At 50.3% G+C, this 26,113-nt stretch overlaps 1 protein-coding gene across 11 annotated transcripts in view; it reads left to right on the top strand.

The window, feature by feature from the left end:
- p120ctn (adherens junction protein p120) overlaps nt 1-26,113 on the top strand; it is a 166,011-nt gene that overhangs the window by 37,666 nt on the left and 102,232 nt on the right. Inside the window, exon 1 of one of the 11 annotated variants that reach the window (XM_075875506.1) lies at nt 8,156-8,174. The exons of 9 other annotated variants lie outside the window; for them this stretch is intronic. Coding sequence is in view for 1 of the 2 variants with exons in the window: in XM_075875500.1 (XP_075731615.1) it covers nt 8,202-8,231 (30 nt within the window). In the remaining variant the exon portion in view is untranslated. One more of the 11 variants, XM_075875500.1, reaches the window with a different exon arrangement.

Raw genomic sequence — 26,113 nt, 5'->3', positions numbered from 1 at the left:
CCTAGCAATCCTGCTGTGGGAAAGAAAGAAAGCCCTCCTGTTTGAACACGCGTCTATGGATGGATGCTGCACGCTTGCTTATCAATTTTCCCATCCCCGCCATCAATGCCGTTCCTTCTATTTAACTGTGTGTGTGTGTGTGTGTGTGTGTGTGTGTGTGTGTGTGTGTGTGTGTGTGTGTGTGTGTGTGTGTGTGTGTGTGTGTGTTACGGCTTCACGAGCGAGCCTTTAATCCGACCCGTTCTTCTTCCCCCCTCTCCCACGAAGGAGTGCTTTTGTCGCTTCTGGTGTAGACTCTTGATGCACTTCATCGAGGCATTAGTAAGAAGAGGTATACGGTGGTGCTGGTGGTTCTATCGTTTGTCCAGCGGCACCCCGGTCCCGTTGCTCCACACCTCTGCTTTCCCCCCACCCCTCTTCTTTTCTTTATTTGTTTGATTTTGTTATATTCATTTTATTTCTTAGATGAAATATCATATGGGGTTGGGGAGGGGCGGGCTGTCTTTGATACAGAATGCGCTTCACACACACACACACACAAAAAATGTGTTCATACTCTCCCCCCGCTTCGCCTTCTTTCTTTCACCATTTCGTTTCTCTCTGTTCATTTCATTCCTTTCCTCGATGAAGGATGTGATAAAATCGGAGGCAAGTGGGGTGGATGTGTGGTGCTGCCGCCGTCGGCGGGGTGGCTCTCGTACAGCCATTGTGCAATGATGTCCTGTTGGGGGACACCCCACGCCATCGTATAATAACGGTGCGATTACGTCATTCTCGATTACGCCTCCTCTTCCTCCTCCCATCCATTGTGCCACGCTTTCAGACGGAAGGTGCGGCCGCTGCCCCGATTCCCATTTTGCTGCGGTTTCGTTCTTTGCGTCTCCCTTTACCTGGCGGCCGCTCTTCTTTTACCTGGCAAGTGCCCGATAAGTGCACCCGCGAGCAGTTTTATCATCTGCAATAGAAGGGGGAGGGGGGGGGGGGGTCAGGGTTTAGGTACGGAACCGAGAAATGGACCTGTAAAAAAAAAGAAATACTATTCGAAAGAAGAAGAAAGAGAAGCGAACAACGTTTACGTTTGCCCTCTCTCCATTTTTTGGCAATTATGTCGAGCAGCTCATGTAGTGCCGGGGTCAACCGACGTAGACCGTTATTCTTCCCCTGTACGACACCCTTGGCGAGTGGGTTCTTTCTTTCCTTTTTTCTTTCTTTCTTTCTTTCTTTGCTTCTTTCTTTTTTTTCTTTCTTTCTTTGCTTCTTTCTTTTTCTTTTTTCTTTATTTTTTTTATTTTATTTTATTTTTATTTTTTTAGAGGAATTGGCGACAAAGAATCTCCTCGGGTAGGTATGAGGAAGCGGAGGGCGATGACCCGACTTCGGGTTTTGACCGACGTGCTTCAGCGGAGCTGCAGGTGCTTCGGCTATAGTGCGGAAAAACGCAAGGTCGCAAAGGAAGCACGTTTAAAAACCGGGCCGGGTCTCGTTGTCCCCCGTGTCTATTCTCATTCGTTGTCTGGTGCTCCAGTTTTAAAAGGTTCCGCTTTTGCCCGTGTTGAGTATGTATTTCTTTCTTTTCTTTTGCTTTGGATTTGCGCTGGATTAGTCGCGCTTGTACGGTTTTCCCGCGGCATGCACGCAGCAGGTATACGCGACTTTTGTTCTGTCGAGCTATTTTTTTCTCGTTTTCGTTGTTACGACGCCCATGATTTTATTTGTACATTTATTATATTTCCCGCCGGGGTTGCGGTTACATATAGTGTGCAATGAGTATGCGCTCGTTTCGTGAAGGTCATGCAGGAGCGTCTCTCGAAGTAAAGTGGGGCAGAGAATAACGCTTCGCCCGCCGTTTGCGAGGAAAACGGGTTAGGCCGTCATTTGATTGATTGATTGATATGTGGGGTTTAACGTCCGAAAACCACCATATGATTATGAGAGACGCCGTAGTGGTAGTGGAGGGCTCCGGAAATTTAGACCACCTGGGGTTCTTTAACGTGCACCCAAATCTGAGCACACGGGCCTACAACATTTCCGCCTCCATCGGAAATGCAGCCGCCACAGCCGGGATTTGAACCCGCGACCTGTGGGTCAGCAGCCGAGTACCTTAGCCACTAGACCACCGCGGCGGGGCGGCCGTCATTTCTCGAAAGTCATGATCAGGACTGCTTCTCGGTTTTGCGCAGTTTGAGATGTGCTTGTTTTGCACGCCAACTTCGATGTGGATGGGGAATTTCAGTTTGCTCGCACGTTTCTATGCGTTGGGGTAATGCCAGGGTAATGTAACCGTAAGTTATAGTGCCTAGAAATGTATAGTACATTTCTAGACACTGCATGCACGTAAATATAGGACAGTTCTAGACACTGCACGTAAGACACTGCCTTCTAGCGGTGCTAAGATGGATCGGGCTAGGGCACAATTTTTTGCAGAAACCTAGTATATTGTACGTTTTCTTAGGTTTTCACGGCAATCGAGTAATTTTGAATGCGTTGCATTTTAAAAAAATTTTTAAGTCAGAAATACCCGCTCAAAACAAAGGAACGGGTCTTAAAATTGTGGTTGTCCGAAACGGTAAAAGGTGATGGTGCCTTCGTTCCATAAACCGGTATTTATCAAGCAGCTCTGCGCATGCCAGCGTATATCCGTACAAGCGAAAGTTCTGCAATGGCGCTGGGCCAACAGGGACAAAATAAAGAACACTCAGCAACACGAGGCGATAACTTTTTCACATGTTCCACGTTAGCGCCCTGTGTCGCCTGTAGCCTCGTGCGCATGGCGTTATTCACTAGGAAGATGCTAGACGTATACAACTACATAGCGTCGTGCTGCCGTGTACCAAGGTCGAGGGTTAGCGTTCCTGGTCGCATTTTTGTGGACGCTGAATGAGAATTACGATGATTAAATTCGTTGTTTTTAATGGAAGAACTACACAGCTGTGCCCGAAAAGCGCCTATGAATAGTTTCAACGCAGACATCGGTTCCAGTACAAACGAAAAAAAAAAGCAGACATCAGGAGCAGGTACACCACGCTCTTGTTTATACGTGTGCACTTGAAGGGCTTTTTTTGGAACACCAGGTGGTTAGAATTGATCCGGATGTCCCCCATGACGGCGTCCCCTTCTTATTAGGTTATGATCTTGCTGTGCACATGCAGTCCGGTGCTTATTTCTAACTAGCTGCTGCAACAGGTCGTTGTGACTGTATCTTCTTGCGCATTTCGCTGGTCAGGCAACAATTGTACCGAATCAATGTGGCAGAGTGGGTGAGTTGGTTAAAATGCATCGTGCCCCCCCCCCCCCCCCCCAAAAAAAACAGCGTAAAAGCGTCGTTCTGTGTCTTCTCTTTTCTTTCTTTTGCGCTGTTGTTCAAGTACAAAACATATGTACAATGCGTGTTAGTATATCGCGATTAGTGGACACTGTGTTAGAACTGCGAAAGCGAGGCGTTATTTTTTCGTAGCGAAGTATTTCTGAAACGACAAAAAAATTGCCCGCAGCTTCCCTCGGGGGAACACTGAGGAGGATGCGGAGCATATAATTGGTTAACGGGGTGTTAAAGTGCGACTTACTTGGGTCGATGGCTAAATTGGTTAACGTGGTTGTAGGAGGGGGTGTTAAATGAGTGAACACGTACACACGTATGCGAAAGGGTGCCGCTGGTCGAAGGGACGTCGATCATTGTGTTTGTGGAATCGTTGGCATTCATTTCACCGCGACCTTGGACGTCGACGCGCCGTACAAACCAACCGACGAGCGGCAACTGAGCGAGCGAGCGCCGACCTTGAGTATATATACAGCACGACGGCGCATGCACTGTCAGCTGTTGAATGTTCTTGAAGCGCGACGCCACATGCGCGTCCACTGGAGAATCAGGAGAATTGTAGATGTCGAACGCGGTGTGTAAAGGAGGAAGGGTGCACAGATGGTGGAGGAGTGAAGCGCGCGCGGTGTGTAGAGGAGGAAGGGATGCACAGATGGTGGAAGAGTGGGCGACGGCGTGACGGCGCATGCGCGCGCGTCAGCTGTCGAATGTTCGAGAAGCGGTGCGGACGGCGCACTACAAGGCGCGAGTATAAGATGCTTCCGCATCTAAAAACTAAAAAAAAAAGCAGGCTACACAGAACGAAACAAACAGAAGTGTATGTTATGTGTACGACGTTTATTTTGTCTCTTCTAAAAAAATCACGTCAGATGCATTAGACGCCATATCGGTCGTGAAGCTATTCCGTGATGCTTTTATTTCACAACATGTGTGTGTAGCCGTGAAAAATAATGATATGAGAGGGTGTGGGGGTTAGCAATATCCGTGCGATGCATTGCGAAACGCAATTACATGTACACTTGTGAACGACCCGCCAATATAGCGTTCACATACACAAGGTATGAACGTTGAGTGACTACCTGCACCCCCGTTGTAGCATATATTGATCGAAGGTTTGTTAAAATTGTCTCTCTACTTTTTTGTCTGTTAGACACAGCCTTACTAAACCAACAGACAAGGTAGACGGGACATTACTTGCTTGTTTCAACTCTAGTATAGTAATTGCCACAAACGGAAAGGAATTGAAAGGGAATGAGTATAAGTTTGCCGCGCAGGTTGAGACCGATCCTACAACCTCAAAGCGTGTTGTAGTGCGGCTCTTTTTAGTCGTGTTTCGCTTGTTCATGCTACATATGGATATAAATAAATCACGTTACTTCACGACTGTTTGCAACCGTATCAAGCATCAACAGGCGTTATTAAATGACATCAAGAGGTACGCAAACGTAAGGGTTAGTGCTGTAGGATTACAGCTATTCGTAAAACATTCCGTCTCTCGTATATCTGTAGCTGCGAAACAGCCGTGTTACAGCCGTTCATACAGCTGTGTGTAGCTGTAAAACAGGCATGACATTTAAAGCAGGCGTGACAGAACAGCCGCAAACACAGGACGCGCTTGTCAACACGTATTCATGGCCACTCATGCTGGGCAACACGTATTGTTTGCGGAGACTGGTTCGGTGTGACTGGAAAGGGCCGTGTTTGTAACCGAATAGCCTAACAATATACGCCTGAATCGGCTCGAATAGTGCAACCCAGCGCGAGACCGGATGTTACGTCACGGAGCTGTTTCGACGAGCGCGCACTGTTGCGTAGCCAACCGGCCTCCTTCTCACTGTGCGGCTGTTGATTGATTGATTTGTGGGTTTAACGTCCCAAAACCACCATATGATTATGAGAGACGCCGTAGTGGAGGGCTCCGGAAATTTCGACCACCTGGGGTTCTTTAACGTGCACCCAAATCTGAGCACACGGGCCTACAACATTTCCACCACCATCGGAAATGCAGCCGCCGGGATTCGAACCCGCGACCTGCGTGTCAGCAGCCGAGTACCTTAGCCACTAGACCACCACGGCGGGGCGACTCTGCGGCTGTTATTCGAATTGGTGTTATATGGGGGCATGACAACACATGCGTCCACCACTGCATGCATCGCTGTATGCGCCTACGATAGCGTTTTTTTTCAACTTAGAGTTCCTTACGATTCATTCATTCGCAAAACTTTATTTCTGTCCTGAAGCGTGGTCTTATCAGACCGAGGCGGGCCGCGTCCACGTCGGTATACCGTCAGGCCGAGCCTTGTGACGTCATCGTGGACCTTCTGGACTGCCCGTATAGTTGCTCTTGATAAGACGTGCTTCGCACCATCGTCTGCTAGTAACACCATTGTTCTTCGGGGTCGGCGATCGAGAGTCGCGGGACAGCCCGCCAGCATGTGTCTGATCCCAATGGTGTCATCGCGCGCGTCACACTTGTCTTGAATTTCACTGTCCTGTCAGTTCAAGCGCACGAATAAACAGAAAGGAAGAGAGGACAAGCGCTTTCTCGCAACTAAACCACCCTGCATGTGTAGCGGCGAGAGAAGAGGAGACGTGAGAAGACGTCAAAGGCGGCCGATGGGGCCGTGCCGATCTCGCCACTTTATTGCAGGCCTGAAGCGGAGCCACGTCGGCTACCAGCGTCCGCCACGCCAGGCGTGTCAGCTCGTTCTGCCGCTCGACAGCTTGGGCAGGATCTGTGGCTGTTTCGGCTGGATGAGCCGGGAGGCACCAGAGGTGCGAGGACTGGGGCTAGCCGAAACCACCTGTGCGACGCCGGGTCTCGACGTAGGTGCCTGCTGCGGCGCCACGGGCAGAGGGGCGACGGTGGCAGTTGCTTTGGTGGTTGCCGGTGTCGACGCCGACGATGAGAGCAGGCTCTGGCTCCGCGAAGACACGGCGCTGGGGCCCGTCATAGACCACGAAACAGAGACAGGCACAGGGGCGGGGAGCGGGGACGCCGAGGGTGGTCGGCTGCTGGCCGAGGAGCTGCGCGAGAATTAGAACGAGCTTCTGGCCTGGCGGTTTGGACGCTGGTAGTCGACGTGGCTCCGCTTCAGGCCTGCAATAAAGTGGCGAGATCGGCACGGCCCCATCGGCCGCCTTCGACGTCGTCTCACGTCTCCTCTTCTCTCGTCGCTACACATGCATATCCAACAAGCCCAACTTTCGATTGTGTTCAATTTCACTGTCAGGGTGATTTTGGTGTAGGAAATACGGAGTTGTGTAAGTTCCGGTTTGCAGTAAACGTAGCGTGACTGCCCTGTTCAATTTTGCGTGTGGCAGTGGGAATTGCCTACGCCCCAAGTAATAATATTTTGTGATGTCGTTGTACGTGATTAAATTTTAGTCCCCGGAATGGTAGTGGACGTCGGGCCGGGTCTGACGATACCTACTAAAGAGAACTCTGGCGTTATTGTTTATGCGAGCAGCAAAGGACGGCGCTTCAGTGAGCATGGGGGGCGATGGTATAGTACACAAATTTGTCAAATCTCCGTACTTTCGGCTCTGGCTTCGCGTGGCTTGAAGTTTTGGTTTGGCTTCGCGTGGCTTGAAGTTTTGGTTTGTCACGTGACTACAATCGGTAAATGTTCAGCAGTTGCGTGCACTTCACAAACTTCACCTTTTAGACTCGTCACGTCTAATCGGGTCACGAAGTCCACAATGTCCTGTTCTCTTGTTCGAAGCAAAGCAGTAAGCAAAGGCACAAGTGCGTTTTGAATCCCGCAAGCACGAAGACTAGGCGAATTTATGTAATACCCATAATTCCCATGGCGGCGGAACGATCGCAGCGCCCTCTAGTTAAATTGAGGAAACTCTGCGAAAGTGTTTCTATGTCGCCCATGGTGAAGCGAAGTCGCATACATGCAACCAGCTGTCTATTGCCGCGCGTCCAGCGCTGTCGAATGCAGGAAATGGAAAGAGAGGAAAGAAAGATATAGAGAACAGCCACACGTAACTAAAGCGTCTGCTTGGAGAAATCTCCGCAGTCTTCGCGTTATCTCTTGCGTTGCGCGCATTCAAGCAGTTTTTAGCGATGCTCGAGTCACGCTAATTCCTGGTTGCGAGGCTTGCGTTCGCTGCGGTCGATGTTTCGTCTTTTCCTTTGTCCTTATAATTATGCAAGGTGTCGCATACGCGGGGCTCACCTTGACTGGAATTACAGCCCTCGACGCGAAGAGCTTCGCGCGCGTTTGCTTCGTCATGTTTCAACACGTTTTTCCACAATCGAAATTTTGTCCTATACAGCCCGGATAGTCTCCTTGAAGTGCGTGGGTAACTAGCAAAGCAGGGAGATCCGAAGATGCCGTGGACACGGTCTTCTGTCTGTTTTGTCCCGCTTAGAACTGAGGTCGTAAGCCTGACCAACGCCTCCTCTAGAAGATGCCTGCCGCGTGAGAAGAAAAACGGCTGCCACACCCTTTCCCTCATTTATTTTAGAATGTTCTCGGTCGCTAGCGTCACCTGTGGCGGACGGTGCAACAACGCAACACATAGCCTCCGAAACAGTAGTGCACAGTTGCAGGTCTCGAATAACTCTCGACTGCCGCGCCCCTATGGGCCGCAGATGAAGAACGCTTAGCTGGTACCGCCCGCTGCCGTAATAATAGTCTCGGTCGCGAGCGCCACCGCGCGGCGCTTGCCCAAAACTGAAGGCAGGCCAACTCCGCTGGGAGCGTGAGCATTGTTTAAGGAGGCGTTGGCCTGACGTCACCACACAGCTTCTCTTCGTGTGTCGTGGAGGGAGGCTGCGCTGAAACTGTATAGCGGTCTTGTCCCATTCCTCCTCAGCGGCGCGACACGGCGTAAAGAAGCGTAGGTGTGTGTGTGTGTCAGCGGATGTGGCATGTGCATTTCGTCCGTCCGTTCCGCTCCTGTAAGTCCCCCGTGCCGTCTCGCCTTGCTTGCGCTGGTACGTCATGTCTGCGCGCAGGCTTCCTTGAGCGTCGCGTGCGCCCCTTTTTTTTGCGCAACGTCCCGCGCTGTCGTCTCGTCCGTCCTTGAGGCTTACTTTACTCGGGCGCTGTCTGCAGTGCAGATTGACGAAAGCCGAGCTTCCTACAGTTGTCCTCCCTGTCAAGTCGAATCAGGTCGAGATTTAGCACGGCAGAGTTAGAGAGCTCGTTTCGCGACATTTTCCGGTGTACCTGTAGGCGTCGTTGGTTGTGAACGAAAAAAAAAGATCAGCGTTGTCCGTGAGTGAAAAGTCGAGGTAGACGCAAATTCATAAATAATATGAATGTCCTGTTTGAGTGGGATTGGAACTCTGACTTCTGCGTGGCGAGCAGATGTTCTACCACTGAATAGGCACGCCACTGCTTCAAACTATTTCGAAAAAAAGAACTAAAAACAAAACAAAACATACAAATGGCACGTAGTGTGAGGACTCTCCTTAGCCCATTTGTTATTGCGAGCTAGAAGCCTGAAATCAATCGCATAACGATTCAAATTATGCGAATTGCTCGATGGGTAGTTGATTTAAATGTCCATGTATTACCAACGGAGCTCAGGCGTATGTAACCGTCATTAATACCAAAAGCATCAATGAAGTGTGCAGGTGTGCGCGTGTTGCCTTGTGGATGCATGGTAGGTACTCCGCCAATGCACAAAAATAAGTGGACCGGTACGGAGACGTATACGGACCGTTGTGGTCACATCGCAACTCGGAAACAGCCGATAACACGCAGTAATAAAATCAGCAATCAAACGCAGTAGTAAAGAATGTGCTTGTGCAACGTAAAAGAAGGGGAGTACAACTACTGCATGCTGTAGAGTTGCCTAAATATACACTATAGGGAACTCTGGCGCTAGTGTCCGTGCATGGGAGCTCTTACGCTCGGCGCTTCAGTGAGCACGGGAATGATGAGTAGTATACGGATTTGTCTAATGTTCGTACTTCTGGCTTCGTTTGTGTTTGCGTGGTTTAGACCCCCCCCCCCTTTTTTTTTTGTCACGAAACAAAAGTCAGCAGATGTTCAGTGGTTGCGCTTCACCACCATAATCTTTTCTAGTGTTTTCAGTAGGTCCAGTGTTTCTTTCTCCACGAAAGTGCGGTTTCCTAAGAGCCAGTTCTCGTGGCGTTTCTCGTCGCAGGAGGGGGGGGGGGGCTATGCACTGCCGGCTCTGCCGAATGACGTAAACAGTTGCTCATAACCTTGTATATATTTCTGTACACAAAGCCACTGTGGTGCATGCAAAGGGAAGGACGAGTCTCCCCTTTGGAAGTGGCAACTATAGATGGTAACACAAGGCAGGGCGAATAACGAACATTTCACTCCCTTCTGCAGCGACAGCAGCTACGCAGCTGAGAACTCTGCTCTAGAGAACAGAGGGAGTGGGCAGAAGAAGGTTGCGTTTACTTATGCAGTTGAAACGGCCTTTTCCCATGTCTGCTTTGCAACAGAGTGCGCTCGGATATGAGGCGCCTTCACCACGATGTGCCCAGTTCTTTACGGGAAAGCTGAGAACACGGTATACGTGTTCAGTCTTCACTGCGGAAACACGGCCTGGCGCGCCCTCATTCGAAAACCGCATCTTGTTACAGCGCCTCGTCCCTAATTAGGGCCGCCGCTTTTCGCGTAGCGCCGTCTCTAGTTTGTTGGTTAACTTACCGGAGGCGCGGCTCTAACTCGCCTTCAGAACCTAACTTGACTGGTTGCGTGCCGTAATTCTCGGTGGTTTCGTGCAGCGCACGGCAATATACTCTTTGCGTGTAAGTTACCGATACTCTCTCTTTGACTCCGCCGAAAAGTGTGACTTCTTGTTCAGATCTCGCGGTCTTGGTGCATCGCCTGGACTTAGCGCACACGTCATATCCGGCTTATTTACACTTCAAACCGCTACACTCGGCGAGAAGCCAATTAAGTTTGCTTGGAGAGTTTGCCGTTCCGTCGCGGCAAGTTTCTCAAGTTCGAGTGCGTGTGCTCAATTAACTGTATCATCCTCTAAACGCGGTCATTTACGGGCGTCCTAATTTTGAAAGGGCGCAGCGGCTGAATGGTGACGTGCGGCTGCTGGCTGTCCAATGGCAAGCTATGATGTTGTAGCGGAATAGCAGGGAGGCAGACTTTTTCTAGTGAGACGACGACAGAGAAAAAAACACGTCCTTTCAGTTTGAACGCATCACGAAGACTGGTTTATTCGTTCGCTATGTACCGCTGTCGTAGAGAGGGGAAGAAAAAAAGGAAAAGCAAACAGAGAAGTACAAGTATTGTCAAAGAGTTTCCTCCGCACCCCGCACGTGCGACGGTCTTCAAGGACAGATGGACAAAACGCTTTCCGCGTGTTCGAGAAGGGTCATTGTGGCCCTCACCCCCTTTTCCCTTCACGGCTGGGCTTGTAGGTAAAAACAGATGTCAAGGACGCCCTTCGCTCCTTTCGCATTGCCCGTCACGCGAACCACCCGAAAACGAGTCCCTCCGAGTTGCCCCTCCTCCCCCTCTTCGCCGCGGAGTCTTTCAATTAACGCTCCCCCGAAGCGGGGGCTGCTTCCCAGTATGCGACAAATACAACAACCTCCCCCGGATGAGCGAACTCTTGAGCTCATTGTCGGTCGACTTCTAGCGGATAAAGCAGCTGTATTGGTCGTTTCACCACCGTTCCCCCGCTTAGTTTCAAACTGCAGGCCCGCACCCTGCCGTCCCTGCCCTTGAACGTTTCCTTGATTCTGGCGATCTTCCACATGTGTCGTTTGAGATGATCTTCCTTTAAAAGAACTAAATCGTCTATCTTTAGGTCACTCGATGTCGTTGGCCGGGACAGATGCGCCGATCGAAGCTCCAATAAGTACTCTCTCCGCCACCGTCTCCAGAATCCTTCAGCCATGGCAGACCGGTACTTCCAGCGTCGTGAGATATGCGCGTCACCGCCCGGAATTTCGGCTGGCAGGTGGTGTGGAGGAAGGGTTGTCAGCTTTCTTCCGACGAGGAAGTGCGCCGGCGACAGTGGTTCTGGCTCTTGAGCATCATCGTAGGTGAAAGTCAATGGGCGTGAGTTTATTACGGCCTCGACTTCGTACAAGACAGTTGTGAGTTCTTCAAAGCTTAAACTGCTCCGACCTAACACCTTGCGCAACGCTACCTTCACCGATCGCACCAACCGTTCCCAGAATCCGCCCCACCAAGCTGCCCTTTCAACAATAAACTTCCACCTGATCTGGTTTCCGGCGAAGTATGACTGCATTTCCTCTGATTTTAGTAGCGTGAACATTGCATTCAGATCTTTTGCTGCTCTCTTGAAGGTTAGCGCGTTGTCCGAATAAATAGTCGAGCAGATTCCCCTGCGAGCCACGAAGCGCTTGAAAGCCAGGAGAAAGGCTGTAGTCGACATGTCGCTAACGAGCTCAAGATGGACGGCACGTGTCACAGCGCAGGTTAAAATTGCGATGTAACATTTTCGGGCACCGCGCGACTCTTGACAAATCAAAGGTCCTGCGAAATCGATGCCGACAGTGTCGAACGGATTTCCTTCTGTTACTCTGTCAGCTGGAAGTGGTGCCACTGGTTCCGTGGCTTGAGGGCAACTTTGTTTGCGACAGATGAGGCACTGCTTGATAACCTTTTTTACGGCCTGGCGCCCTCGGATGATCCAATACGACTCTCGCAATGACGCCAAGGTGTCGCGCACCCCTGAGTGTAGCATTCTCACGTGCTCTTTCCTTATGAGCAGTAGCGTGAAGGGATGAGTGCTAGGTAGAATGATGGGATGTTTAGTCTCTTCGTGGTTGTCGGTGAATTGCAAGCGTCCACCAACTCGCATGAGACCTTCCCCGTCAAGGTACGGACTGAGTGGCAGAACAGGAGAGCCTTTGTGCAGTGGTCTTTGGGCTTTCAAGTTGGAAATGTCGTCACTGAATGCTTCTCCTTGAGTTGTTGCCAACCAGTACCTCTCAGCATCGATCACCTCTTCAGCTCGTAGCGGACCACCTTTCCTTTCTTTCCCGCGGCGGCAATTGTTGACAAAGCGGCGGACCCACGCAGTTAAGCGCACGACTCTGCTGCATGAGCTGAACTCCTCTACTTTCAGCACTGCCTCGAACGGCGATGATATTACGGGCATCACCGTCACTTTTCGCTCTTCCAGGTGACATTCTACTGCCCCTGGGCTCTGCTCACCGGTCGTTGGCCAATGCGTCTTATCCTTGTGAAGCCAGTGTGGTCCTCTCCACCACAATTCGCTTTCTAACAAGGCTGATGGGAGGATACCGCGAGTGATTAGGTCAGCGGGGTTGTCTAGTCCTGGGCAGTGCCTCCAATCCTCGGGATCAGTCAGCGCCTGAACCTCTGATACTCGGTTTGCCACGAAGGGCTTCCATCTGGCAGCGTTTCCTTTAATCCAGTGCATAGCCACTGTGGAATCGGTCCAAAGGATGGCAGCAGCATTCTGGAGGTTCAAGGCCTTGGCAACGTAGTGGCACAGTCGAGCACCAATGAGGGCCCCCATCAGCTCTAGTCGGGGTAACGAGAGGCGCTTCAAAGGGGCAACTCTTGATTTGGCCATAATTAGGCTTATATTGATTATTCCTTGAGCAGACTTGCATGCAACGTATCCGACAGCACCGTAGGCCTTTGGGCTGGCATCGCAGAAAATGTGCAACACCTTCTCTGTCTTTTCATCTCGGAAATCCCTTGCGATGATCCTCGGAATGGACACCGCCTTGATGCATTGAAGCTCTTCACACCAGCACTTCCACTCCGCTTGCATCAATTCTGGCAAGGGGTCGTCCCAACCCGCTCCCAACTCCCACAACCTTTGGAACATTGTCTTTACGTACAGTGTTGTAGGAGCGATAAACCCAAAGGGGTCGAAAATTCTGGCTGAGACTTGCAATACGAATCTCTTGCTGTCGGCTCTTGTGGTGAGGAATTCAAGAAGTGAGGTCAGATTGTACTCGAAGTTATCTGTATGAGCATTCCAACCTACTCCCAATACCTTGGTGGCTGCAGGAAGTTCGGCATTTGCATTCCTCTTCGCCACGTTCCCATCCTCTATGAAGTTGACTAAATCGTGGTCGTTAGACATCCACTTGTGGAGCCGCATTCCTGCTTGAGATAATATATCGCTTGATTCCTGGCATAGCACTTTACCCTGTTCGAGGGTGTCGACCCCTGTCACAAGGTCGTCAACATAGAGATGGCTGCGCAGGATGTTCGCAGTCTCAGCATACTGCTCTGGGAGTCCTTCAAGATGGTGTCGTAATGTTGCGGCTAATAGGAATGGGCTGGATGTAACACCGAACGGAACGCGCGTCATCCGGTAGGCCGCCACCGCTGGAAGTTCTTCACCTTTCTTCGGAGTGGCAGCATACCAGAGAAACCGCACAGCGTTCCGGTCACCCTCTGACAGAGATATTTGAAGGAATGCCTTTTCAATATCCGCGACGATGCCGATGTTGTAAGTGCGGAAGTTGATCAACAAATCAATGAGCTCTGGATTAAGTTTTGGACCACTTTCCAAAACATCATTCAGTGAGAGGCGATCTTTGGCACTTGATGATGCGTCGAACACCACCCTCACTTTTGTTGTCAGGCTTTCTTGTCGAACAACTGCTTGATGTGGCATGTAATACACCGGACCTTCCGAAGCGCTGCAATGCTTGTTGGCTGGCTCTGCATAGCCCTTTTCGATGTATTCTCGGATGCAGGCGTCATATTCCACGATCAAGGAATCTCCCTTCAAAAGGCGCGTCGTGTTGGCTCTAAGACGCTTCGCGGCGCACTCGTAGTTGTCGTCGAGCTCATCAACCATAGGCTTCCAGGGGAAAGACACTGTGTACCGCCCATGCTCAAATTTGACGGTTTCTTTGTAGTGCTGTTGGATTGCGTCTTGGTGGCGAGCTGGTTCGTGTTCCTTGATACCAATGTGTTCGAGCTCCCAGAATGACCTCAACTGTGCTGATATTTCTTTGTTAGTTTGTTCGCTCACTGCTACTCGCATTACGCCAGCAACAGATGGACAGACTCCTGGTGACCTTTTTGCGCCTACCTGGCCCTGGACTGTCCACCCAAATGCAGTTTCTACTGCCATCAGCTTGGAGGTTAGGCGCTTAGTGGATCCCGTGACAATTTCCCAATAATGATCAGCGCCGATCAGAAGATCAATGTTTTCACTTCCGTCACCCTGCGCGACGTCCGCGACTGGCAAGCCAAATTTCGAAAGTTCCAGAAGAACTGACTTTAAAGGCGCAGCCATTATATCTGCGCAGATGCAGGGAACTTCGAGGGCCTCCACTCGCGCCCTTTTCCCGTCGTACTGGCTTTGCAGCCACAGCTCGACCAGACGCGCTTTAGTGCGGGTTATAGCGGACTTGTCGCCGAAGGCATAGATTTTAAGTTCCTCTTCCCCAAGCACGTTCAACTGCAGTCTTTCAGACAACTTGCGATGGATGAACGTCCTTTGACTGCCACCATCTAGGAGAAGCCTGACAAGCGTACTTTTGTGCGGTCCCACTGTCCAAGCTCGTGCTGTTTGCAGAAGAAACTGATGCCCCTCCATGCACATAAATTTCTCCTCTGAGCCTAGAGAAGACTTTAGCACTGTGGCTTGTCCTGTCGCTGGTGGAGAGGATGCATTCTGTTCACCACTGCCACGGTATTCTCTGAAATCAGGATCACACATAGCCGTGAGGTGTTTTCCGCTACAGTTGGCACACCTGAGCCATTTGGCCTTACGGCACTCTCTTGACGTGTGCCCCTTTACTGTGCAGCGGAAACATCTATTCTCACGCTTCAGCATTTCTCTTTTATCAGCTGCCGACATCTCTGCATCGCAGTCACCGCTTTCGTGGCACCCTGACGAACAAAACAGACACCCTTTTCTCTCCTTGGTCATGGTATGCAGTGCAGCGGCTGAAGACATTCTCGCCGCTTTAAAGGTGCTGTTACGGTTTTCGACAGACGATTCTACACACATGCCCCTTGGTGTTTCGGCCCGCTGTATAATCTCCCGTGCCTCTACCTCGACTCTCAAAAAATGCGCAAATGCCTCCAGTTCACTGCCTCCTGTAGTAGCGCCCTTTCGTCGACAGTATTCGAGATGAAGGTCCGCAGGCACCGCCTTCTTTACTACTGTCAGGAGCAGAGCTCCGTACGTGCTGACACCGACGCCAAGAGAAGTGAGGCTCCGTACACCTCTCTCTACTTCGTCAACGAGGCTCCGAAGTTGGCTGAGGTTCCGCGAGTCACGCACTGACTTGATATTGAGCAGTCTGGACATGTGATCCTCGATTATGGCTTCTTTACGACCGAACCTTTCCTTTAACAGCGAGAGAGCAACTTCGTAGTTTCCGTCGGACAAATCAAGACCCGCAACGGCAGCCGCTGCTTTTCCTGTTAAGTAACTGTTCAGGTACTTGAACTTGTCCACGTTTGACAGGTGGTGGTTAGCGTTTATTGTCGTGTCGAACTGACTCCAAAAGCCTTGCCACTGTCGAAGCTCGCCGTTGAACTTTGCTATCTCTAGTTTTGGCAGCTTTACTGTGGGGGTTACTTGCGGGATGTTACGGCTAGATTCTCTTTGATCTGAGGAACTTGAGGTGCGATCTAGCGAAGCGCTCACTGATGCGGCGTTAGTGCAGCTAAGCTCACGTAGCATGAGCTGTACTTTAGTCCTTGCTACGTTGATCTTTTCTTTGTAGTTCTCGGAGCATGCAATTTCCTCTTCTAATGCATCATCTTCTACGCCAATCTCAATTTCCCGATCTAGCTCTTTGAGTGAGTCTTCCTTAAGGGTGAGAAGGTTGATCTTTTCTTCAAGCTCACCGAGTGACGCGTCGTCCTCCATGGTAGCGATGTCATTGAGCAGCTTTGTTGTTGACGTTCGCACCACGGCCCTTTTGCGCTTCATCCTGTCGATGTCCATCTTTGGGTCCCTAATTCCCGGGTTTCGGCACCAAAAAATGTTGTAGCGGAATAGCAGGGAGGCAGACTTTTTCTAGTGAGACGACGACAGAGAAAAAAACACGTCCTTTCAGTTTGAACGCATCACGAAGACTGGTTTATTCGTTCGCTATGTACCGCTGTCGTAGAGAGGGGAAGAAAAAAAGGAAAAGCAAACAGAGAAGTACAAGTATTGTCAAAGAGTTTCCTCCGCACCCCGCACGTGCGACGGTCTTCAAGGACAGATGGACAAAACGCTTTCCGCGTGTTCGAGAAGGGTCATTGTGGCCCTCACCCCCTTTTCCCTTCACGGCTGGGCTTGTAGGTAAAAACAGATGTCAAGGACGCCCTTCGCTCCTTTCGCATTGCCCGTCACGCGAACCACCCGAAAACGAGTCCCTCCGAGTTGCCCCTCCTCCCCCTCTTCGCCGCGGAGTCTTTCAATTAACGCTCCCCCGAAGCGGGGGCTGCTTCCCAGTATGCGACAAATACAACATATGAAAGCTGGTTATAGCGTCCAAACGACTGCCGTTTTGTTTATGAAAAAGGGAGTGCATAATAGGAGGCCAAGATGAAGCTGGGAGAAGGAAAGGGGAAAATGAATTACTGACTGAGAGGACGCGTACACTGACAAACTTTGTACAGAATCGTGAGAACTTGTGGGCATGTAATAGACACACGTCATCAGACCGAAAAAAACTAATGGGCAGGCTAATAAAAGATAGAATAGGTACTGAGGCATCTAAAGTTTTCGCCTTAATAAAATTAAGTAGGCTATACAACTGGAAAGCCAAGGACATTGTTGACACGGCTATGCGGCACCGGTTTTCGTCGAGAAGCACACACTGTCGTGCACGTGCAACCGTGGTGGACCGTGTACCGAGAGTTTATGGCGGAAACGCGAATCATCCGTCGGTGCTCACCAACAAGGATGAAGTGGCGGACGATCGACTGATTAATCTTTTCTGCTAATGGAGTTGCCACCTTGTGCAATGCGGTACTTAGTTTCCGACTTGGTTTGCGCCTCGGAAGGGCTTCTATATATACTCGCGGATAACGGAGCTATATACTGCAGATGTACTCCTCCGCCAAGTATATAGTCCGATTCGGCTCGCGCTTCGAATGACGGACGCGTGTTCGAATATATATTCAGTTCACTTCCTCTGCTTAGCTGCAGCCATTACCGAGTGAAATTCGTCGCATGCTGCTTCGGCGAGTCGTCGACGAATTAGCTAGGTGGCACCCAAATACGAAGACGCCATTTTGACACAGAGGTATATACGTAAAACGAGCGACGTTTTCACAAGTGCGATAACGCGAAATGACGCTGGTTGAAGTAAAATAATTAGAATTACGTCAGCGTGGTGTATGTGGCGTCTCCCGACAAACAACATCCCGAAGAACGTAAAGCGATGTTTCTTACAATTTTCGCGTGCAAAATGCGGACGTCGTTGTGGGACTATAGAGAGTTTTAGTACTGCGGAATGGTGCTACGTACGCATCACGCAAGCGCCTTGCGTTACGTGGCGTCGTTTGCCACTAATCGGCTTTTATTAGTACGCCGTAGTACCCGCGTACGTAACAAGCGTGAAGCGTGTTGCGCCATATGGTAGATCAAAATAGAAGCACGTGTTGTTGACAGCCAATGTGAGCCAATCCAAGTGTTATAGCCAGATTATGGCCATATTTTAAGTCACAGAGCCGGTCGGTGCTTGCCTTAGATGCCACCATTTTGCGAAATGAAGTCTCGCGCTGTCGCAAACTTGCTCGAGAGCGGCGCGATCAGCTCATACGTACGCACGCACGCATCTCATGCGTGCGTACGTAGCGGCTGCGTACGTAACGCGATACGTGCGCGTTGCGGTCTGCGCATGCGCACTTCGCAGAACGTGGCGTCCTTACGTACGCAACGCCGCCACGTACGCAGCGTACGCAGTACTAAAACTCTCTAATATTCTTCAGCGCTGGCACACGCCCACATTGGCTCCGTATAGCCTTCCCTTCATTGCTAAGAAACTTTGTCCGCGTGCACAGCTCGCCGCTCTGCGACGCGTGCCACCCGCAGGCGAGTGCATCCAATTCGCTCGTTAGCCGCGCGCAGTGCTAGCGCCTTGCCCGGAGGGCGTATGCATATACGCAATTCCTTCTGCGGTGTTTTGCGAGGAACGTGGAAGGCGATTGGCGGCACGTAGCTCGGTTAACGATTCGCGCGCGAGTGAGTGCTTGTTTATATATATATATATATATATATATATATATATATATATATATATATATATATATATATATATATATATATATATATATATATATATATATATATATAATATTTGTCACTGCCTGACTAGTCCGCGTGCGCTGTGCTCCATTCTTTGCACCCCGTAGTTAGTTACGTGCAGGGCAGTGAAAGGTGCGGATGTTTGAGCGAACTCTTTGCGCATGGTCGCACTGCAGAAGGTCACGTGCGTACTATATACACAGTTGCGTGTAATTTCTGTAGTTTAGTAAGTTTTGTTCTTCCTATTATTCGCAGGTGCGGCGTGCACGTAGTTTTTGTTTCTATGAAGCGTGTTGTATGTTTTTATGAGGAAATAGTCACATCCGGGTTCCGCCAAGTAAGACCTTATGATGTAATCAATATGCGGATGTGTACAATGCTTGTTCACGATTGGCCAGTGCGATTAGGGTGTGACTTTCGTCGTACTGCAGCCATTTATTCGTAGCGGCAGCTCGTATGTAAATATATTGACGAGCCACCGCTTCCGGGAGCCGAGGGCTCTCTCGCTGGGTCGGCAACCTGGTCCCGGCGCATTTTGTTTTCCTTTCGTTTGACCCTTTATTATTTTCCTTTCGCGTCACCCTGATGGGAATCACCGGGGCGTCGGCAGCATCGTCACCGGGTTTTTCCGGTGCTTCAAAAGGGGGCGGGGGGGAGAGAATAAGGGAAGGGCGCTGGAGCACGTGGGGAAGGGGGTTGATAGGGAGATTAAGGAACATGGTGCAATGGTGTGCACACACTAGTCATATCTCCGTCGATAAGGAGGCGTCTGAAAAGGCCGGGGATATTTGCTACTCTGCTGAGAAGGAAGGAAACGGGGGGGGGGGGGCAGGAAAGGAGGAATCGCCTGTAACGGAACGATTTCGGAAAGAATCGACCCGCCGCCGGAGCAATTTGCGTGTGTCTGTGTGCCGTCGGGCTGCATTATGAAAAAAAAAAAAAAAAAACAGATCAGCAGGTATTCGAGGAAAAGAGGAAGAGGAGGCGACGATTCGTTCGAGTTACGCGGGGATACGGATAAAGAGGGGGAGAAATGAAAACGCGCTCAAAATCGAAGGGGTGGGCGTTCGGTGGTACGTGTAAGACGGGGTGGAGGGACTTCGCGAAAAAAAAAAAAAACCCCTCCAAAAAGCTGGAGTATGTGGGTTGTGGAGTGTGTGGGCTGGGTTAAAGAGAACGAAACGCTATCTTTCCTCCATTAGCCGCTGCCGTCGTCGGTTCGACGATTGCCGCGGGCATCCCAACGTTGGGCGGTCGGCGAAGCCCGGTGATGGTATCGCTTTCAACAACTGAGGAAACTGATCTGTGTGAGAGGGCGATCACTTTTTCCTTCGTCGGGACGGGGGGTTTACGCTTTATATTTATTTTTTATGAGTCTCCTCCAGATGCCTCTGTTGTAGCTCTCCCCCCCCCCCCCCGTCTTCTTCTACCCCCTCTTCTTTCCTCCCTGACGTTCTCGGTCTTGTCATTCTACTTTACGATGATGGCTTTATACTGTCATCTCTCTATCTCTCTTTCTACCTCCACACCGATCACCGGTGTGCTGTACCGCCTCCGTGCTTTCCTCGGGCGATTGCGCTTCCGTTCCTGGTTTATGGGGCTGTTATTCCTTTCTCTCACCCTCTCTCTCTCTCTCTCTCCTTCCAAATTCAGTGGTATGTACTTCTATGCATACCGTTTTTTTTTTTCTGATTGTGTCCACTTATTTCCCGACGCGGTGTCTCAGTTATCCGCCCTCTGGGTCATCGCCCTTGTGTACCGTATACAGTGTTTGCGTGGCGTGACAGCTGACGTTTACCTTTCGTGGCGACTTATGCGGGCACAACGTTACGTTCCCCGGAGTGCGAGCCCGAGTAATGGTCTCCGGGACTCTGTGCGGCTTTTGTGATCAGCATGGAATACAAGGAAACAAAACACTACTGCAGCAGAAAAAAAAAAAAACTCTTCTAGGGAAATTGTTAATGACCAGCTTTATTAGCCAATTGCATCACGTAACCAATGTATGGTAACACTTGACTACATCCGCCATAATTTGGCAAGCTAAGACTGCCGACACCATCCCCTGGTTGAGTCGACACTATTAGTTTGAATGTTACTCTTACTTGTTCGGGTAAACTATGGTGACGTACTTTGTATTTTCATACGCGTAGCATTACACGTGTTTCGAGGTGTCTGGCCAATCATCTTTGTACGTCATGTTTTCTTTTGCTTTTATTTTTCATTCTAAACTACTGTGCCACTAGAATTTTGTGCATTGAAGCAAACAAGATATTTTACTCGGGGCTCTGTGTATGCTTTGGTGAACGAAGTATTAGTCCGAAAGACTCTCATGGTATACGACGCCGCACTGCAGACGTGAGGCCCCCCAATTAAAATGCAAAAATGAGAACAATTTTCTAAACGGCCGGTTGAGATGTGTCCTCCTATTCCTGACTGCTTTTCTGCCTGCTGGCCGGCAGGCCAGCAGGCAGGTTTCGCTCGACACATTATCCGATTCCAGGTTTCGCTCGACACATTATTCCGATTCTCCAGACCTGGGCTACTTTTATTCAGCGTGGCTTCGAATTTATCATGTTACCGTGCCGCTGAAAACGTTCGCAGCGCATCCACTTAGCTGCATTAAATATTCCTTGTTTGCCAACACGTATGGCTAACTTAGAAGTGTGGCAGCTTGGGCTGGTTGGTATGGCATGACGACAGTTACAGCGCGAGAACAAAACGACGACACAAAGACAAGAAGGAAATTTCGTGTCGTTCTTGTCTCTGTGTCGTCGTTTTGTTCTCGCGCTATAACTATCGTGTGGCTAACGTTTAAGTGACATCTACCGCCAGGCCTCTGTTCGTTTGAAGAGCACACGGGCCTCCTCATCGTGGAGCCGGTGACCTCTCGTGGTCAGAGAGGGGCTCGCTCGTTCCGGGGCTCACCGCCGAAAGGGAGTGCTTGGCGAAGTGCAGGTTTAGATAAACGTACGGAACTCCAGGGGCCAACTCTATCGCGCTTTGAAAGCGGGGCCTCTTTTTCTTTGCTACGCTGTACGGTCCTGTCCTGTAGCCACCCGCGCTCACAGATACCCCTCCGCCCCGTCGCTTTTCGCTTAACCGTTGCTCTGGTGGCACTGCCACCGCAGCTCCGCCCTGGAGAACGATCGAAAGCGCCGTCATTTCTTTGGACTTCGTGCTCCTCCTCTTCCTCGGTGAGGGCGCGTCTTCGTTTCTTCTCTACTCCCTTTCTGGCGCTTCTTTACTTCTTTTCGGTCAGTTTGTGTCGCGCACAAACATGGCCGAGGACACGATCCTCCGGAAAAGTTTGGCGTTCGTTCTTGCCCCCCCCCCCTCCACCCATCTCTATATAGCTGCCTTACTTTACCGACTCTATACCCTTCTGAAATATCACCCCCCCCTCCCCCCCCCCCCCCCTCTAAGCCGGCCGCCGCACACTTAGTGCTTCCTCCTGTGGCGTTTTCCGTGTTTTTGTCGAGTGCCTGCTGCTTGCCTCGTAACTGTAATGAAGGGAAGAAAAGATGTTGAAGGAGTGGGGATAGGGGAATCAGTACTTTTATCGCGACGGCGGTGACGTGGCCTCTTGCGGTTTCGGTAGGCGGGAGGGGGGGGGGGGGAGGGGGGACACACACACAGGCTAGACTCGCAGCCTCGCTGAGAGTCGAGAAGTTGCGTGTTCGTGTGGAATCTATATACTCGGGGCTTCTATCTCTTTGTGGTGCCCCCTCCCTCCCCGCTTTCTTTTTCGTCTCCTCAGCCCCTCTTTGAACCGCTCGCAGCTCTCTAGGAGGAAGGAGGGAATGCTCACTTTTTAAGAATCAATCGCCTTTCCCCGCCTTCCGCGCCACCATTATAGGTTCGGCTTGTATTTCCCACAGCCTCGATGACGCCTTCTTGATTGTCGAACCCCCCAACGATTTTGCGTTGTGTGTCCCATTCTTCGAATAGCAGCGAGAAAAGGGGGGGGGGGGGTGATGGACTCGCTTCGCCGTTATTTTCCTCCCATTCATCACTCCGCGGTTTTTCCCTTGCGCGTCATACTGTATACACTCCCTGTGGTATTGTGTATACACGCACGCAGCGTGCGATTTGTGAGTTGTATGCCGGTTGCGTTTGTGTGTCGTCGGAGGGTGTTGCGTGGTGCCGGGAGTCTCTCTTCGTTGCGACTGCGTGCGTCGGGGCGACGCGCGCTGGAGCCGCGCTCCCCGTCTCTCTAATGACACTTTCGTAAGAGCCCTCTTTTCGTCGCGCCAACGTCCAGCGACGCAATATACCGCGCGAATTCTTCTTCGTCGCTTCCTCTCCGAGGGCGTTTGAACACCGCTGCGACGCGGCATTGTTTTTCCCCCCGCTGTGGTCGTGTATATGTCGTGTTTTTCCGAGATGCGTGGATAATGTGTCCGGGAGTCATTCCACTGCGACGAATTGTTGTTTGGTTCTGGTGTTGTTCGTAGATGTCGAGTCCCTTGCGACATCGCGTTAAATGCGTGCAATATCTACTTGCTCTTCCAGCGAGCAAAAGGTGTGCTTTGAATGCACTTCGACGGTGCGCATGAAATCGTACTTTTTTTTTTTCTTCGACCTTGTATGCACACATATTGGATTTCAGCCCGCGTGCCATTCTCAGTAATACTGTTGTTCCTTTGCCCAAGTAATGAATTGCCGAGCGTTAGTTTTAATCAACAGTGGTAAGCTGTAATGCTTAGTGACGCGGCAGGTATACGCGAGGTGTACGCGGTTAATTGTTACGCATAGTCGGTGGCAACATCGGTGCGTTTCGTTTCTCAAGTTTGTCGCTTTCTCCTGTTGTATGGTTTTTGTCGCGAGAGTATGCAGAGTCCGAAGTGGATCGAGCCGACTCTGAAATCGACCCGGTCGCATTTGCATCCACGTAGCCGCGGCAGCTTGTACGAATCGATATAACTTTCGCCATTAGCCGGTGTGTGTAGACCGAACTCACCTCAACTCTGGCTCCTCCCCATCAGCTTGCCATGGCGTGCACACGAACTCGACAACCAGACATTTCTCCAACAAGCCGACTTGAAACAAGAGCGAATTCTGTGAATCAATAATGAATTGAGTGTACTAAGTGCTAATCATTTAAGTGACTTATAGTTGTGAAGCGAAAGGGAATCAAGGGGCCGAGGTGTGAAGTAATTATGAATCAAGTAGGTTCATCGTGAATCAAGAATGAAACGATTGATTGATATGTGGGGTTTAACGTCCCAAAACCACCATATGATTATGAGAGACGCCGCAGTGGAGCGCTCCGGAAATTTTTTCCACCTGCGGTTCTTCAACGTGCATCCGAATGTGATCACAAGAACCTACAACATTTCCGCCTCCATCGGAAATGCAGCCGCCGCAGCCGGGATTCGATCCCGCAACCTGCGGGTCAGCAGCCGAGTACCTTAGCCACTAGACCACCGCGGCGGGGCAATCAAGAATGAATAAAGTGAGTTATGTGTGAAGCAATAGTGCATCAAGGGATCTGAGCGTGAAATAAAAGGGAATACAGTGAATTTATTGCGAATAAGTAGCGAATCAAATGGCGTAGGTGTGAAGAAAGGACGAATGATTGAATCGACTGACATAGGTGCGAAACGAATAGGAATCAGTATGAATCAAGAGCGAATTAAGTCACAAGTGTCAAACTAAAGCGAACCGAGAAATTGCACTCTTGATCAAGAAGGAATAAAGGTATTCAAGTGCGAATCGATGTGCAATGAAGTAGATCAGTAGGGAGTCGAGTGAAATAAGAACGCCTCGCTGAGCATGTAGGCTTTTCGCCCGTGACGTCCTTATCACCATCAGCAGCAGCCTAAGTACGCCCACTGCAAAACGAAGGCCTCTCTTATGTACCGCCAGTTAATTCGGTCCTGTGCTTGCTCGCTTATCTCATCTGTCCTCCCTACTTTCTGTCTCCCCTTCACCCGCTCGCATTCTCTTGGAATCCACTTTGTGATCCTTAATGATTAGCGGTTATCTCGCCTTCGCGCTACGTCCGCTGCCCATCACCATTCCTCCTTCTTGATTTTAACTAAATGTTCTTAACACCCGCTTGTCTCCTGACCCACTCTGATCTCTCTTTGTCCATTACACCTATCATTTTCCTTTCCATTGCTCGCTGCGTCGCCCTCAACTTGAGTCGAACCCCCTTTGTAATGACGTTGTATAGCTTTAGCTTAAAATACCTAGTGACTCCGCCTGTGAACGTTTGCATTTGTATGCTGGTCGTATTTCCTGTCCTGTATAAATCTTGGTGCCGCATGAGTAATGTACCTGGAATGCCAAGCAAACGAAAAAAAGAGGTGCGTCGGTCGAGTTCTTTATGGAAGAATTGCATGCAGAAGACCTTCGAGCTTGAGCGGTTGTATACGGTCTCGGGGGACCGGCGCAGCGTATAAGACCGTTCTCCGCGTGGCGCGCGCGGGGGAGGGGGGGGGGTGATGGCGCGTGTAATAAACGACTCATTGTGACCCGTAAGTGCTGCCCATATGCGAACTCATTTGGTCGTCGTGTGCTGCTTCTTGTGCAGCGGCGCGCGTCGAGGAGAAAGTCCAGCGATTGCAAATTGCGCGCCGAGTTAGGCGCGTACTCGGGTGCTTATGTGGCTTCGCGGAGAGGAGCTGTACTCGGATGTGTTATACGTTCGTGCGTAGAGTGGGTCACAGCGAGGGGGTGGTGACCTTGTGGTTGCCGGCGCAGCACTGACGTGGTTCTTTTAGTTCCGCTTTGCTGGGTCATCTGGAGACGCGGCGCCGTATCCAGATGAGTTTTCCGAGGTCTCGAGGTTGGCCCGTTTTGGCTCAGCCATGTGCGGGAGTTTGGAGTGTGTTGATGAATTCTGCGGGCTTGTCAGGCGCGAGGGATTATCTTATAATGGCTTGCTTCGATTTGCTTACGGCGAGCGGCGGTGATACCCTAGCACACGGTATTTAATCGAACGCTACGTGCGGTAATTAGCTTCGGTGAGTGTGTTATAGTGTTGGCTAAAGAATGGATTGGTTTCTTATGTGCGGTAATGTGTTGGCTAAAGATGGTTGGATTCTTTGTAATGTTCGTTGAATGGTGCCCAAATGTCTCCTGCTGTCGGCTAATGCACGCTTGGGCAGCGCACGTAGGTCGACAAAACATTGTTTGAAACGATTTTATAGACTCTTTGGCGTATTGCCGCGTTGTTTAAGCGTCTAATTTCGCGCGCGCGTGTGTGTGTGTGTGTGTGTGTGTGTGTGCAAGTTCGCGATTTATATATATATATATATATATATATATATATATATATATATATATATATATATATATATATATATATATATATATATATATATATATATATATATATATATATATCAGTGTTGTTGTAGGAGCGGCACTGGAGTCGGCGTTTTCGTCTCTCGGAAGATCCTCCGAAAGCACCTTTCTGAACGTTGGATCCAGTCACGTTCTTTATTCGACAATTACTTCCCGTCGCTCCGCGACACCCCCGCCCTTCTCTCCTTCAGCTTTGCTCGGCGCTACAGGATGCGCAGAGTTGTTCTGTATCCCGAGCAAGTAACTGTATGTAAACAACAACAACAACTGCATCAGGCGTTGTCACTCCAA

This window comes from Rhipicephalus microplus, chromosome 10 (genome assembly GCF_043290135.1).
Source record: "Rhipicephalus microplus isolate Deutch F79 chromosome 10, USDA_Rmic, whole genome shotgun sequence".
NCBI classification, from domain to species: domain Eukaryota; kingdom Metazoa; phylum Arthropoda; class Arachnida; order Ixodida; family Ixodidae; genus Rhipicephalus; species Rhipicephalus microplus.
Note: the sequence above shows the minus strand (reverse complement) of the source record. Positions and strands in the feature narration are given on the sequence as shown.